The following is a 14935-nucleotide window of genomic DNA, read 5'->3' as shown; positions in this document are numbered from 1 at the left end:
GGGGAAGGATCTCATTCCCGACCCGGAGAGAGCATTCCACCCTTTTCCGGCCGAGGACCATGGTCTCGGATTTGGAGGTGCTGATTCTCATCCCAGCCGCTTCACACTCGGCTGCAAACCGCTCCAGTGAGAGCTGAAGGTCACGGCCTGAGGACGCCAGCAGAACCAAATCGTCCGCAAAAAGCAGAGACCCGATTCTGAGGTCGCCAAACCGGACCCCCTCAACGCCCTGGCTGCGCCTAGAAATTCTGTCCATAAAAATTATGAACAGAATCGGTGACAAAGGGCAGCCCTGACGGAGTCCAACCCTCACAGGAAACATGTCCGACTTACTGCCGGCAATGCGGACCAAACTCTGACACCGGTCATACAGGGACCGAACAGCCTGTATCAAGGAGTCCGGCACTCCATACTCCCGGAGCACCCCCCACAAGAGTCCCCGAGGGACACGGTCGAACGCCTTCTCCAAGTCCACAAAACACATGTAGACCGGTTGGGCGAACTCCCATGCACCCTCCAGGATCCTGCGGAGGGTATAGAGCTGGTCCACTGTTCCACGGCCAGGACGAAAACCACACTGCACCTCCTGAATCCGAGATTCGACTATCCGTCGGATCCTCCTCTCCAGTACCCCCGAAAAGACCTTACCAGGGAGGCTGAGGAGTGTGATCCCCCTATAGTTGGAACACACCCTCCGGTCCCCCTTTTTAAAGAGGGGGACCACCACCCCAATCTGCCAGTCCAGAGGCACTGCCCCCGATGTCCACGCGATGCTGCAGAGGCGTGTCAACCAAGACAGCCCCACAACATCCAGAGCCTTGAGGAACTCAGGACGGACCTCATCCACCCCCGGGGCCTTGCCACCGAGGAGTTTTTTGACCACCTCGGCGACCTCAGCCCCAGAGATGGGAGGTCCCACGTCCGAGCTCCCCAACTTTGCTTCCTCATCGGAAAGCGTGTTGGTAGGATTGAGGAGGCCCTCGAAGTATTCCCCCCACCGACTCACGACGTCCCTAGTAGAAGTCAGCAGAGCCCCGCCCTCACCATACACGGTGTTGACGGTGCACCGCTTCCCCCCTCTGAGCCGCCGGATGGCGGACCAGAATCTCCTCGAGGCCGTCCGGAAGTCGTTCTCTATGGCCTCCCCGAACTCCTCCCAAGCCCGAGTTTTTGCCTCAGCAACCGCCGAGGCCGCGTTCCGCTTGGCCTGTCGGTACCCATCAGCTGCTTCCAGAGTCCCACTGGCCAAAAAGGCCCGATAGGACTCCTTCTTCAGCTTGACGGCTTCCCTCACCACTGGTGTCCACCAGCGGGTTCGGGGATTGCCGCCACGACAGGCACCGACCACCTTACGGCCACAGCTCCGGTCGGCCGCCTCAACAATGGAGGCACGGAACATGGCCCATTCGGGCTCAATGTCCCCCACCTCCCTCGGGACATGGTTGAAGCTCTGCCGGAGGTGGGAGTTGAAACTCCTCCTTACAGGGGATTCCGCCAGCCGTTCCCAACAGACCCTCACAATACGTTTGGGCCTGCCAGGTCTGACCGGCTTCCTCCCCCACCAGCGGAGCCAACTCACCACCAGGTGGTGATCAGTTGACAGCTCCGCCCCTCTCTTCACCCGAGTGTCCAGGACATACGGCCGCAAGTCAGACGATACAACCACAAAGTCGATCATCGAGCTGCGGCCTAGGGTGTCCTGGTGCCAAGTGCGCATATGGACACCCTTATGCCTGAACATGGTGTTCGTTATGGACAGTCCGTGACGAGCACAGAAGTCCAACAACAAAACACCACTCTGATTCAGATCGGGGGGGCCGTTCCTCCCAATCACGCCCCTCCAGGTCTCACTGTCATTGCCCACGTGAGCATTGAAGTCTCCCAGCAGGACGAGGGAGTCTCCCGGAGGAGCACTCTCCAGTGCCTCCTCCAGGGACTCCAAAAAGGGTGGGTACTCTGAACTGCCGTTCGGTGCATAAGCACAAACAACGGTCAGGACCCGTCCCCCCACCCTAAGGCGGAGGGAGGCTACCCTCTCGTCTACCGGGGTGAACCCCAATGTACAGGCGCACAGCCGGGGGGCAATAAGTATGCCCACACCTGCTCTACGCCTCTCACCGCGGGCAACTCCAGAGTGGAAGAGAGTCCAACCCCTCTCGAGGAGGCTGGTTCCGGAGCCCAAGCCATGTGTCGAGGTGAGTCCGACTATATCTAGCCGGAACCGCTCAGCCTCGCGCACCAGCTCAGGCTCCTTCCCCAGCAGAGAGGTGACGTTCCACGTCCCAAGAGCCAGCTTCAGTAGCCGAGGATCAGACCGCCAAGGTCCCCGCCTTCGGCTGCCGCCCAGCTCACACTGCACCCGACCCCCATGGCCCCTCCCACGGGTGGTGAGCCTGTCGGAAGGGGGATCCGTGTCCTTTCTTCGGGCTATGCCCGACCGAGCCCCACGGGCACAGACCCGGCCACCAGGGGCTCGCCGGCGGGCCCCACCCCTGGGCCTGGCTCCAGGGGGGGGCCCCGGTGACCCGCGTCCGGGCAAGGGAACACGGTGTCCAAACATAGTGTTCATCATAGGGGTTTTGTGGTCTTTACTGCCATATGTTTTGGATGTTTAAATTGTTGGACGTTGTTATATTAACATGAAGAACCAATAAAATTTAAAAATAAGAAAAAATATTATTTATCAATCCGTTGAACGGGCAGAACATAAACTTCAACTCGACCTGTTTGACTTTCAGGTTGTCTTAACTTAACATGAAGTCTGAATACTCGACTTTTTTAGAAGAATTTCCTGTCACCGTCAGGACGTTCAGCTCTTTGGGCTCTTATCAGCGTTAGCTGCTGCCGCCTCCTCTTCCAACATCTTCACAAAGCCGCACATGCTGCTACTATCTCACCAAAGAAGAAGCTCTTTGAGCTGTTTTATATGTGGATTTATTTATTTGAAGGATAATTAACGTTTTTCTTTATCAAATAGTCTAAAATAACTGAAAAATGCGTAGATTTCTGCTAAGTAAAACACTTGCGGTCGCAAAAAGTCCTGTCCAGTGTGGCGGTCGGTGGCGTAGTGGGTTAAGCAGCCGCCCAATGTACTGAGGCAACAGTCCTCGCTGCAGCTGGCCCCGGTTCAAGTCCCGCACCGGACGGCCCTTTGCTGCATGTCTTCCCCCTCTCTCTGCTTCCTGTCTCTCTCCAACTGTCCTATCCAATAAAGTCATAAACCCCCCCCCAAAAAAAAAAAAGAAAGTCTGACCTACCAACTCTATACTAAACTGTACTTATTGAAGGAGGGGCAAAAATGAGTCAGAAGCATGAAATGATTCCACAAGAAAACTGAAAACGAGGCGTTTATATCTCATTATTACTTGAAACAAAAACAAACGGACCAAAAATGAGCAACGTAACACATGTAACATGACAGATCTTTGACACTTGGTGGTGGTGATCAGTGTTTTATATTACCAATTTTCTTTGAAGAGAAATGGGTCTGGGTTCTTGGGTTTGGGAGTAATGATGGGGTTGAAAGGAGGTGTAACTCAGGTGAGGAAGTAAATGAACAGAAATGACAAAGGAGCAGAATTGACCAGTTTGTGCCTCTTCCCGTCCCTCCTCCCATTTCTCTGCTGCGTCAGATCTCTGGTGGATATCTTGCGCCACCAGTCGAGCCCCGTGCAGCAGGGAGAGAGGACCAACTCCACCATGATGACCGCCACCACCTCAGACGGACGCACGTCCAAAAACCTCTACACCCCCATCATCCAGATGAAGGACAACCGCAGTAAGTGCCAAAAAGACTCGAGCTATACTGAACGTACTCACGCAGACGTGTTGAGGTGCCGCCGTCATATTCAGGTTAAATGAGCGTTTAAATCGGACCACCTGGTTGTGTCCCCGCCGACATGGACGCTAATTATCACTGCTTATTCTTTTCTTTAACCTGTGCCAGTAACACACTTCACACCTCGGGTGGAAAACACTTGTTTTGGCTGAATTGTTGTTGGAAGTAAAAGATATATTTACAGAAGTAAAACAAAAATAGTTAAAAATCTTCATGGAAGTGAAACAGCCTGAGTTAATGGTTGATGGAAATATGTGAAATAATTCTATTTCTCACATAATGTATCTTTGCTAATTGTTTACTCACTTAAACTTCACTTTTTTTTTACCACATATGTGATGTTTTCAGCCTCAAATACACTTTTTGATTGAGATTACAGCAGCCAGAAAAGTTCTCTCTCATGTTAATGATTTATTTCTTGTAAATTTGAATCAACCAAATGCTTATTATGTGTCTTTGTCGGTTAAACACAGAGATGGTCTACAGACCATGAGCCCAAACGTTGTGACTTTTCATAGATGACGTGAATAACTGATTAATAACTTTAATAAGTGACTCGGTTCATTCGTGTGTCTCACTGAAATGCAAACGCTGGCCACACAGAGCAGCTCTGTGTCGTTTCTGGTGAGACAAAAGAAGAAACTATTGCTCCTTTAAAGGAATCTTTAAATGAAATGTTGATTGTAAAAGTGTTTTTCTTGTGGTGGATGTCGGCGTTGAGGTGAATGACGCAGCTCACAGGTTTCTCCCTTTACTTCTCTGTCGCTCCTCTGCTGTCTTTTCTTTCATCCTCTCCAGGATTTTTACATTTCACATGTGGGTAGAAGCACTTTTATCTTATCAAAGCTTGGCTTTGGCTTTCGGTTTATTGTTGTTTTGGTTAAAAAGTAAAACGAGCCAAACGGTGACGCCTTTAAATGCAAATGAAAAGCAGAAAATTCCAATTTTTTTGAAGCTGCACTCAAATGTATGATTGGAGTTTTTGCTTGGAACAAAAGTCACTTAAACGATTAATGTTAAACAGTAAAATACAACCCGACCTACCTCACTCTGGTTTCTGTAATATGGTCATTCCTGGAGGGAGTGTCTGTCTTCTTTCCTGTCCTTTTCTCTCGCTCTGCTGTCCCTCTCTTGTCTCTTTACTGACACAAATGCTTACTCGACACGTGTCTCTTGTGCCTCTCGAGTGGTCGTCCATCAGTTTGTTGGCTCTGCTCTCTTTGCAGCTGGGAACTTGCACCACCCTTTTAACCAGAAGGGGTCTGCTTCCAGCCCCAAACACTCTGCTACCATCGGTAAGCCTCGTGGTCAGCAGCACGGTCCAGCACAGGCCGGACCCTCAGCCTTGCCACCACACTGTCTGTCTGTCTTCATGTCAGAGTGACGGCCTGCTGTACTGCACTCTTTACTCAGCTGTGCCAGTGTCAACGCCGCCCTGTGACAACACATGAGCTTTTTATTTAAATCCCAGCATCTGTTCTTGGGGACACTTTTTCCTTGTCGCGCAGTTGTGTTGACATTGACACATCTTTCATAAGAGTGTGGCCTGCACTCGCTTACTGCAAGCCTGTCTGCCCCCCCTCCTCACCCACTGCCACCACAAGCCTGCTTCTAACTGTGCTCGTTCCTCTTCTTCTTCTCCTCTCTGTGTAGCAGTGATGTGCTGATGTGCGTACAGCTGACACGAAACACGAGAGTCTGTTTTCCCCAGGCTTTGCACCAAGAAAACAAAAAAGCAATGCTAGTGATTTACCTCCCAAAAAAAAGCAGGCTGCAGTTACATCCACGGAGCACACGCACTCCTACTGTATGTAAAACAGTAAACCGAGGGCTTATGTGGTGCATCCAACATGGCCATGACAGGATTCTGGATGAGGTTGCCATGGAAATGTGATGATAATGGAGCTCGGTGTGATTTCCAATGAACTTTTGAAGTTTCAGTGCCAGTTATTCTGAGCTTTTACACCTACATGTGTCCCTCGTGGAATGAATTACACAAGAAGCAAACTGCAACAGATAAAGCCACGTTGAGTATAGATAAGAGTTAAACTGAAAGGTTAAGTGTATGTTGGCAATGTCTCCGTCATCCAAAAAAGTAAAATTATCTGAGAGAAAGCACGAGGAGAAAATTTTACTTTTAGATACCGTCACCCTCTTGATTTTAGTTAATCTATGCTTCGTCATATTTGACAATTTAAAGCTATAAAAGCAGCATTTTTTATTCTTATTTGATTAATTATCCTACTTATTATAGCGCGACAGGCTCTTTCCATAACTAAATATGGCAGAATCCAGCTCAACTTTTCATATATTTGAAACTTTTCCATTTAAGCAGGTATGTAGGACTTTAAAAAGTAAATAGATAAAAGTTAAACAGAACTTTTGCACTAAAAATGAACTGACTCGGAGTGAATCCTATCCTGTCGACATATCATCTTTCTTGTTCGCCTGAGATTTGAGTTGTGTGCAAAATATAAGTCATGGGGGTATGAATCAAGCATTGCGCAGTGGTCACAAGACGACCAACGTCTCTTTTCCCAGTTGGAAAATCACACAAAGCGCATTGACTTATCTACACATGGGTGGAAATGTAGTTTCCTGTCTCTTCCGATGATAAGGAGCCACTTCCCTGCTTTTAGGGGATTCTGTTTTCAGTGGAAAAGGAAGCAGAGAAGTTTGATCGAGCTGTACCACACAGTGGACGTCCGTTTGTCGGGACAGATCATTTAAGTTCAGACACTCAGATGCTCATTTTTCCATTATCAGGGCTCAGAATGATCAGAATTCTGTGTCCTTAGTGCCTTTCTTTCAGTATTTGGTGCTTTTTAAGTTTATCTTTCTCAGCTCCTGTTTTAAAACGGCACGACCTCAGAACTAGCATTGCTTTTTCCCTCCTCTCTGTGTGTGTGTGTGTGTGTGTGTGTGTGTGTGTAACAAGTACTGTACAGAAGTCAATGTTGTGTGTGTTCCCTGGGTGGCACTTAACAGACACCATTGGCCATTACTGCCCATTACTGTCAATGGTCAATGAGCGGTGTATGTCCCGCAGTTATCTTAACAAGATCGCAGCCCATAACCATTACCGCCCCTGAATGGACTCGGCATTGATAGTGCCCGTGTCAAAGACGGGAGACAACAGCAAATAGTCACAGTTATGTAATCTTTAATTGTCTCTTTTTATCTACCTGTAGACACCCAGCGGTTAAGTTCCCCCTCACACTGATGACCCAGCAGCATGTATTCCTGATTTCAGGATGTGAGCCTTTGTCCCTGCTCGTACCGAACCCACACATGTTGGGTCACCTACATGTTGGGTCACACAGAGTGCCGTCTGTTTGGAACATATGACTGTATACCTTTATGATGTAACTGACATCAGTATACATGCTGCAAAACAGACATCCGCACCCCTCCCCCACCCTGCAAACCTTACATAAGACGAGTCATTTTTATGTGTATTGATCGATGTGCTGCTTTTGCACTTTGCATAAATGTGAATGTACGTGAACATTGATCCTTCCTGAAGCTGTCAGTGTATTTCTTTGTATTTACATGTGGCTGGTATGTTGGCGTTGGAGCCTGAGATGAGCAGAACAGAGTTGTATTTATAGATGGTCACCATGGAGCTAAGAAACACTTCCTGTGTTCACTGATAGTTAAACAGATTGTCTATTCTTCTCTTGTTCCATCTTTCTTCCTCATCTTTTGAATTTAAAAAAAACAAATATGTCAATTTATTTATTTTTTCCTTTTTTAATGTCATTATGTTTCCCTAATGTTCCCCGTCTTCATCCTATCTTCTATCATTTTTTAACATTTTCACATCCCCACTCTCATCCCCACTTATTCACCTTTATGTCTTCTCCGTCCTGCTCGTCTTTTCCTGTCTTTCTTCAGAGCGCGGACCCCGTCTGAACAACACCGCCCAGCTCTCCTCTGGGCCCAGCCTGATTTCAACTGGCGGTAAAGGTCCGGGAGGTGTCGGCGGCAGCAGCATCATGGGAGGCAGCATGAGGCACAACAGCAGCCACCCCTCTTTCTCCCACTCCTTCCACAACCTGGCCCAGCTGCCGCCATCCTATGAGGCAGTCATGAAACCCGAGCTCAACCGCTACAGCTCCCTGAAGAAGCTGGGTGAGCCCCGGGGAGGTGAAGGGACGTAGACAGAGGGTGGAAAGGAGGCAAAGAAAGGAACGTGGGGGAGGGAAAAAAGCAGAGGAAGTGGGACTAATTGAATATTTGGGACCATTGAGACCTTACAGGTGACACAACACACCAGCCGGCAGCCATAATTACCATAACATGAGGAAATTATTATTAATATTTATTGAAAATAGCGCGAGGAAAACATATTAAATGTTTAAATTTATCAATATATATTGGGTTTTAATATATTTGAGGTAGAATTTTATGTTCAATTAATTTATGAACATTTCATCAAGTCTTTTTTGTTTAGTTTAAACATTTTATAAAAAAAACAAAAAAACAACAACCCTACAACTAGGTCATGCCTTTGAGACTTTCAACTTCGAAATAATCAGCCAGACACAATCACAAGAGGGCACAATTAGTCAGCGCTTCATTTTACACCAACCCTTTTGGTAATGGGGTGGTAGGTTCTTCTGTGTAGATAACGCCAGCTGTAATTTGCATGTAATAGAGATATAAAACAGTTTCTTATCACAGCTGTTGGTCCAGATGTTTATTATGCAACACACACAGCATTACATTTTTTAAATATGCTGCCTCTATTGAGGCCAGAGATGTCCCTGACTTTTTGTTCCCATCATTGAATATGAGATTTCCTTTACTTGATAGCATCTTTCATCTGGTCCGGGCATCTTTGAAGCTCCAGTTAAACATTGATGGCATCATTTGAATTCTTCTCTTTTTTTTTTTCTTTTGGAAAACACAAATAGAAGTTGACTTTTGTGCGTGAGCTATCATCCACTGTGATGTTCACACACTGTGACATCGGTCGAAACCTGGGGCGGCATGATTTTGTTATGGATGGTTAATGCCATCATTTCACTTGAACTGACCGATGTTGTTAACAACGTCCACCTATTCACAGAAAGCTTATAGTTTTTTTTTCTTTCTCTGTGAGCACACGTTTACCAATTAAACGGTGATCAGATGTTTCTGAGGCAAACTGGCCTACTCTCTCACACCACGCCTTTCTTTCCAGACACCATCATTGATGCTTTACAAGGATTCGTGACCCAAAGCCACATTATCATCTCACTTTAATGTGAATGTATAAACAGACATAAAAGGGATTTAAACCCAGTGAAGCAGGAAATAAACGAATGAGTGTCGACTGAGAAAATGTGGACAAAAAGTGTGGGATCACAAACATCCTGCATGTATTTGTAATAAATAGATGTTATATCAGTGCAAAAGGATTTATGTAAAAGTCAGCTGCCTTGTTTGGCATCTACAACGTGCTATAAGCAGAACGCAGCGATATCAGCGGCATTCATCATGTCCTCCACACTTTATGTGTCTCAGTTGGACGTTCTACATGTGCAGAAATACAACAATGTTTGAACCTGATTCGGTTGAGTTTGTTCGTGAAATGTGATATGTGTGAGATGAATGAGCAGAGGAAGGAAGGAGGAGGAGGAGGAGGGGAGGAAATAATTGCAAAGGCTGAATTTGGACTTGATGGGGAAAAAAAGGAAGCATAACTTTAAAAAAAGAGTTAGAAGTGTCGAATGGAGAGACAGAAGAAGGATAGGTAAGATGGACGGATGAGGAAAGATGCGAATGATTGTGAATATAAAGAAAGACGTTAGCTGATGAGAAAGAAAGAAGAAAGACGTGAAGGAGCTGACAGTTTAGATGAAGATACAACAGAAAGGTAAAAGATAAAGGAAGGTAGAAAGAGCAAATGGAGAGGAAGAAGGGATTTGAAAGAAAGAGAGGAATGGGGGAGGGGCGTGTATTGGCTGGTCTGCAGATGCCTGGCTGCTCTCAGAGGCAGCCTCTCCCTGTCTGTCTACCTCTTTTGCCCTGTGATGGCTGAAGACTGCAGGGGGAGGGGAGTTGCCTCTGCAATCGAGTGATGGATGGGTACTACATGCGAGGTGGTCCGTGTGAGTGCAAGCAGCACGGCAATGGAAGCAATAATGTGGTGCACCAGATGAGGCTCTTTATTATTTTGACTCAGTGAAAAGAAGAAAATGTTTCCATACACTCAGCTGTGCAAAACTGAAAAAGCTTCTCCTCATTATACATCGGAGTCAGCGTCCGTCACCCCACTTCCCTTTGTCTTTTCCCCCATGGAGCAGCATCTATAAATGTGTAGATAGAAACAGATTCTGTTCCCGGAATTCACCTCTTTTTTTTTGCCTTTTGCTTTTGTTTTTCCATTCTGTTCGGTCGCCACGTTCTTCTTCTTCTTTTGTCTTTCTCTCGGCATGTCGCCCTCACATAATTGCACTTCCTCAAAAATCAATTTATAGAGAGCAGCAATTCAGCAGCGCAATTGCACACTTTGCTGCTTTTTGATAATTAGAAATGATATATCAAATAAATCCTGAGTAAAGCGGAAATAAATCTGAGTTCTGAATTCGTCGCATTGCAGGAAAATGTGTTGAATGTCGTAAATTAAGGTTTCAAAATCGCAAGAAAATGAGCAGTTCTCAGCAGTTTGTTTTAACCGAACAGATATTTTAACATATTCTCTACACCTGCTGTTAAATTCTGCAATTTATATTCTCATAGCAGGTACATCTTTTTTAAGGAAGCAGCTGAGATAATGTTGCAGCGTGACCATGCCAGCAGGGCAGTGAGGTACTCAGTCCGGTGGTGTATCCGTTAATCCCAGCTGTCTCCGATAAAAGCTTGTGAAACTACCAGGTGAAAAACAAGGCAGGTGTTGAAGGTGGTCCTCTCTCCATTGCTGCAGCTCTGCACAAGATCACTCCACCGAGCGTCCGCTGACCGCCGTTACCCCTTTAAGGACTCCACAGAGTAGAGATCTGATTCTCTTTGCTGCATGGGGCCCATCCAACAGCTGCTGTGCTGCGTTTCTACTTCAGTCTTACAATATTAATCCAGTTTGTCTGTTTTTCATGAGTCATCATCAGTTTAAGCTAGGAGCCCTAGTTCTGCGAATTCTGGCCTCGAGGGATGAAGGAGGACAGTTAGCTAGCTTGTTGTCAGTGCACGACTAGATGACACAGTTGGCTCATCTTTATAACATTGTCTGGGGTGGGGCTGGCTTAAATACCCACTCTACCTGCGCTCTGCTGTGTCATGAAGCTCTGATTTTAGACTTTATTTTAAATCATGAACAGATGATTCAGTAAAACGTAGTCCTCAGTCTTTTTCACTTCTTTTTAAGCAGCTGTTGTCTAAGACATGTCACATGTTTCCATGCAAATCTCTGAATTTGCTTCATCTTGACTTTAAAAGTTTAACTCTTGACCCCTCTCTGTTGAGCCATGTTTCGATGATTGAAGGGGAACATATTTGTCCTGTTTTCGATTGGAGGTTCGCTGTATTTGACCCAGTTTTCTCCTCCTGCCTTCTTAATTTCATTTCAAAGAAGTCCACAATCTAAATAAATAAAACAACTTGGAACTCCTATTTTACTTGAGGTTAGTCTGACATGAAAGCACAGATCTGCTACAATGAGACCTCAATATAAAGAATAAAATCCGTATTACAAGTTGAAAGATCTCCAAACAGCACCTCTTCTTACTAACTTAAGGAAACCGAAGGATTCGGTCGAATAGTTTTTATTTTTTGCTTTGGAAAGTTACCTCAAAGTATCTGAGCAGCAACCATGATAAAAGCTGTTCGGATTCTTTAAATTCTAAGGAAAAGAGCTTCATTGCTTCATTTATTATCTTATTAGGAAGGAAACACTGGACTATCCTGGAGATAACTCCCACAATTCTTTGCGGCCACAACATTCATATCGACAATATTTTCATCCTGTTGAACTAACTGTGATTCATGTGGATAAATATGAGGACAGGAGGGACTTTTTGAGTCGCCTGTGATAATAAAGTAATATTACATATTATCACTAATATGACACACATGAGATAGCTTCCATGTAACTATGTGGAAAGATTGTATTAAACAAACCATCTAAAGCACTTTTTTGTATGATATTTATTGTAGCTTCACATCCCTGCGGTCATCTTTTCCTGAATCCCTAACTATGTTTTTTCTCCCATATTTCCTTAACCTCATAACATTTTCCATTGAAGGCCAAAAACAAGAGCATAGGAAAAGACAATAGGAGGTGATGTTTTGAATATTTCACCCTAAAAGAAGAGTAGAAGCAGTTAGCAGCGGCGTTGCTTATTCGTCCCTGGAGCGAATAATGATTTTTAATGCTCGTGTGAGTTCAAAACTTTTGGATCAAATGTCAGTGCATCTATATTTTCTGCTACTGATGTGTGTGTTTAGTGTTGTACTGCTAATCCCTAAGACCTATGGCAATGACTGAGGTTATAATTCCCCATATGGCACATTTTATTTTATTATCTTGGCACCATTACAACAGCAAGAGTGTTAGGCATGTCTTTGTGTGCCTAACTGAAGATGGTGATAGCAGTTTACCCAGTTTCTCTTATTCCTTCATTTCCTCCAAAGCAGAAAGCAACATTAACAAAATTTCCTTTGTATTTGTTGACATAAAGTTAGAACAAAAACTTTAGAGGCCTCTGTTGACTAGAAACAGTCTGAATCTCTTTTGAGCTGGATTTAAGTTGTGCCTTTAAATGTTGAGTTTCACAGAAAGAGAATAAAAAAGAAAAAAAGAATGGCAGTTTTGGTGAAACACCTCTTCAAAGTGAGCCTAAAATGTTGTCAATATGACACAGAGAGAAGGAATACAGCCTCTCTCCAGCGATTCTTTGAAACCTGGCGCTTTTGATGTGGTTCCCTGCAGAAAGGGCACTGATAAAGGCTTCTTTGTCTGCAGCCAGCAGCCAAAGAGAAACCTTGAGATAATTTGGCCTTTCCGAAAGGGAGTAAACAGGAGAGGGGAGAGAGGAGGTGAGGGTGAGGGTGAGGACGGAGAAGCAGAGAGAAAATCTCAAGAGCTGGTGGGAAGGGGAAAAGGGGAAATGAGGTGAGGGTGGAGGAGAATAGTGGAGACAAAAGAACAAACAGAAGGAGGGGAAAAGACCTGAGAGGAAGAGAAAAGAAAATGCAAGAGGGGAGGAAGAGGTAGCGAGGTAGCTGGTTAAAGGTCAGGTTTAAATTGGCTCTTGGGGAGCTGCCTCCATGGAAATACTTTGAAGATTAAAGCAGACTTGGGCTGTGGAGTAGAAAGCACAGAAACCCTGTATTTCACTATTAATGAATTTAACTTGTTTCTTTTAGCTTCGCTATTAATGTTCTCCGATCTCACTCATCCTTCATTACTGTGTATTTTTTATACTGGGCCCTTTCATTTCTATATTTTTACCTTTTATTCTTTTATGCTCTTTGTGCCTCGTGCAGTACACAGGATCTCTTTCTTTGCATCATCAATTGATGCCTCCTGTCCCCCAACTCAGCCGCTGTGTTTGGGATGGTTGTCCTGTTGATGACCCAGTTTCAGCCAAGCTTTTTCTACATTTGACTCAAGAATACTTTGCCTGTAGAGTCTGACATGTGGCTTTTGGTTTTCTCGTAGAATGATGGTCTCAAAAGTATTTGGAAAGTACCTTACAACCCTTCCCAAATGGATGGGCAGCAACAGTTGCTTCTCTAAGATCATTGCTGATGTCTTTCCTCCTTGGCGTTGTGTTAACACACACCTGTCTTAGTGGTGCTCACACTTGCTGATGATCAGTTAATTGGGTTCATTTTATTAGCAGCACCTGGCTGCTACTACACATATATATAATACCTTTAGAATTTAAAAAGGATGTACTTTCTTTCACATTTTAGTTGATTTAATACATCATAAACTCATGAATCGATAAGAAAATTGATGTTTCTTGCAGCCCTATTTACATATTGCACATTTTGTCTCTTTTTATTAAACAGAGAAGGAGCTTGATGAGTACTCCAACTACTACAGCTCCAAACGTCGCTCCAACAATGCTCCACCTTCCTTCCATTCCTCGCAGCACCACCTGCCCTGGGGAGGCGATTACACACTGGGATCCAGGGGCACTCTGCCTCTCCATGGCTCCCGACCACATCTGCACATCCCTGCCTCCACCCCGAACCCATACCCACTGCCCTCCCAGACACCATACACCAGCTCCACCTTCGACAGGCCGCCGCGCCGCGTCCGCTCCCAGGACCAGCTGCTGGCACTCGGGGAGGGCAACACCCTGTCCCGCCTGTCCAAGAACCAGCAACACCAGTATTACAAAGCCACGATGAGCACCAGCAGGAGCTCCACATCCCAGACGCTCCGCAGGTGAGTTCAGAGACGAGGCGGCAGAGGTGAGACGAAGAGATGAGGGAAGAGGCGTGATGAATTTTGACAAGCAGGTGGAATACTAAAGAGAAACAAAGGAGATCAGAGAGGATTAATATGAAAGAAATCTAAAAGAGATCATAATATGTGACCTGAGAAGATGGAAGTGAGACGAGACAAATTCCATGGAAAAGATAAAAGAGCGAAGGGAATCAGAGTGTAATATTTTATAAATGTTTCATTAAAGTTTGACAAGGTGAAAATACGCTCTGTTAAACTTGCATATCAGAGAAAAAGCAGCCATTCATCATAAGAATGGCTGATTATTTGAGTTGTTGCAAAAAGTAAAAAAACTCACATACAGTATATCTGAACTCAAATAGTCCAGAAGACAGTTGACATAATGAAGGATTCCACTCTTTAAAAAATTCCCAGGGCTTTGATTTAACTGCTAAAACTGAATAAAATATTTCAAATATCTGTTAATCTTGACAGCAATCCCTTTATGCCTGAAGACAGAAGTAACTATTCTGGATTTGGGAATACTCAGATTAACTCCGGACTCTGCTCCTATATGCTGTCTTTTAATACATTTATAACCGATTTCGAACCCCGGAAAGTTAGCCCCACATTGCAGAGTGACCAGAATGAACTTTTAGGTTTGTTAAGCCTTAAACTCTGACATTTGAACTTTAACTCTGCAGTTTCAACGT

General features: G+C 45.1%; 1 protein-coding gene across 3 annotated transcripts in view; it reads left to right on the top strand.

Annotated features, from left to right (window-relative positions):
• shisa7b (shisa family member 7) overlaps positions 1-14935 on the top strand; it is a 51670-nt gene that overhangs the window by 31296 nt on the left and 5439 nt on the right. For 2 of the 3 annotated variants that reach the window (XM_075449905.1, XM_075449906.1), the window contains exons 5-8: positions 3633-3778; positions 5065-5133; positions 7736-7972; positions 13841-14222. In XM_075449905.1, coding sequence (XP_075306020.1) covers positions 3633-3778; positions 5065-5133; positions 7736-7972; positions 13841-14222 — 834 coding nt within the window. The remainder of the gene's footprint in view (positions 1-3632; positions 3779-5064; positions 5134-7735; positions 7973-13840; positions 14223-14935) is intronic. The other variant, XM_075449907.1, reaches the window with a different exon arrangement.

The sequence above is a fragment of the Odontesthes bonariensis genome, chromosome 18 (genome assembly GCF_027942865.1).
Source record: "Odontesthes bonariensis isolate fOdoBon6 chromosome 18, fOdoBon6.hap1, whole genome shotgun sequence".
Classification (NCBI taxonomy): Eukaryota; Metazoa; Chordata; class Actinopteri; order Atheriniformes; family Atherinopsidae; genus Odontesthes; species Odontesthes bonariensis.
Note: the sequence above shows the minus strand (reverse complement) of the source record. Positions and strands in the feature narration are given on the sequence as shown.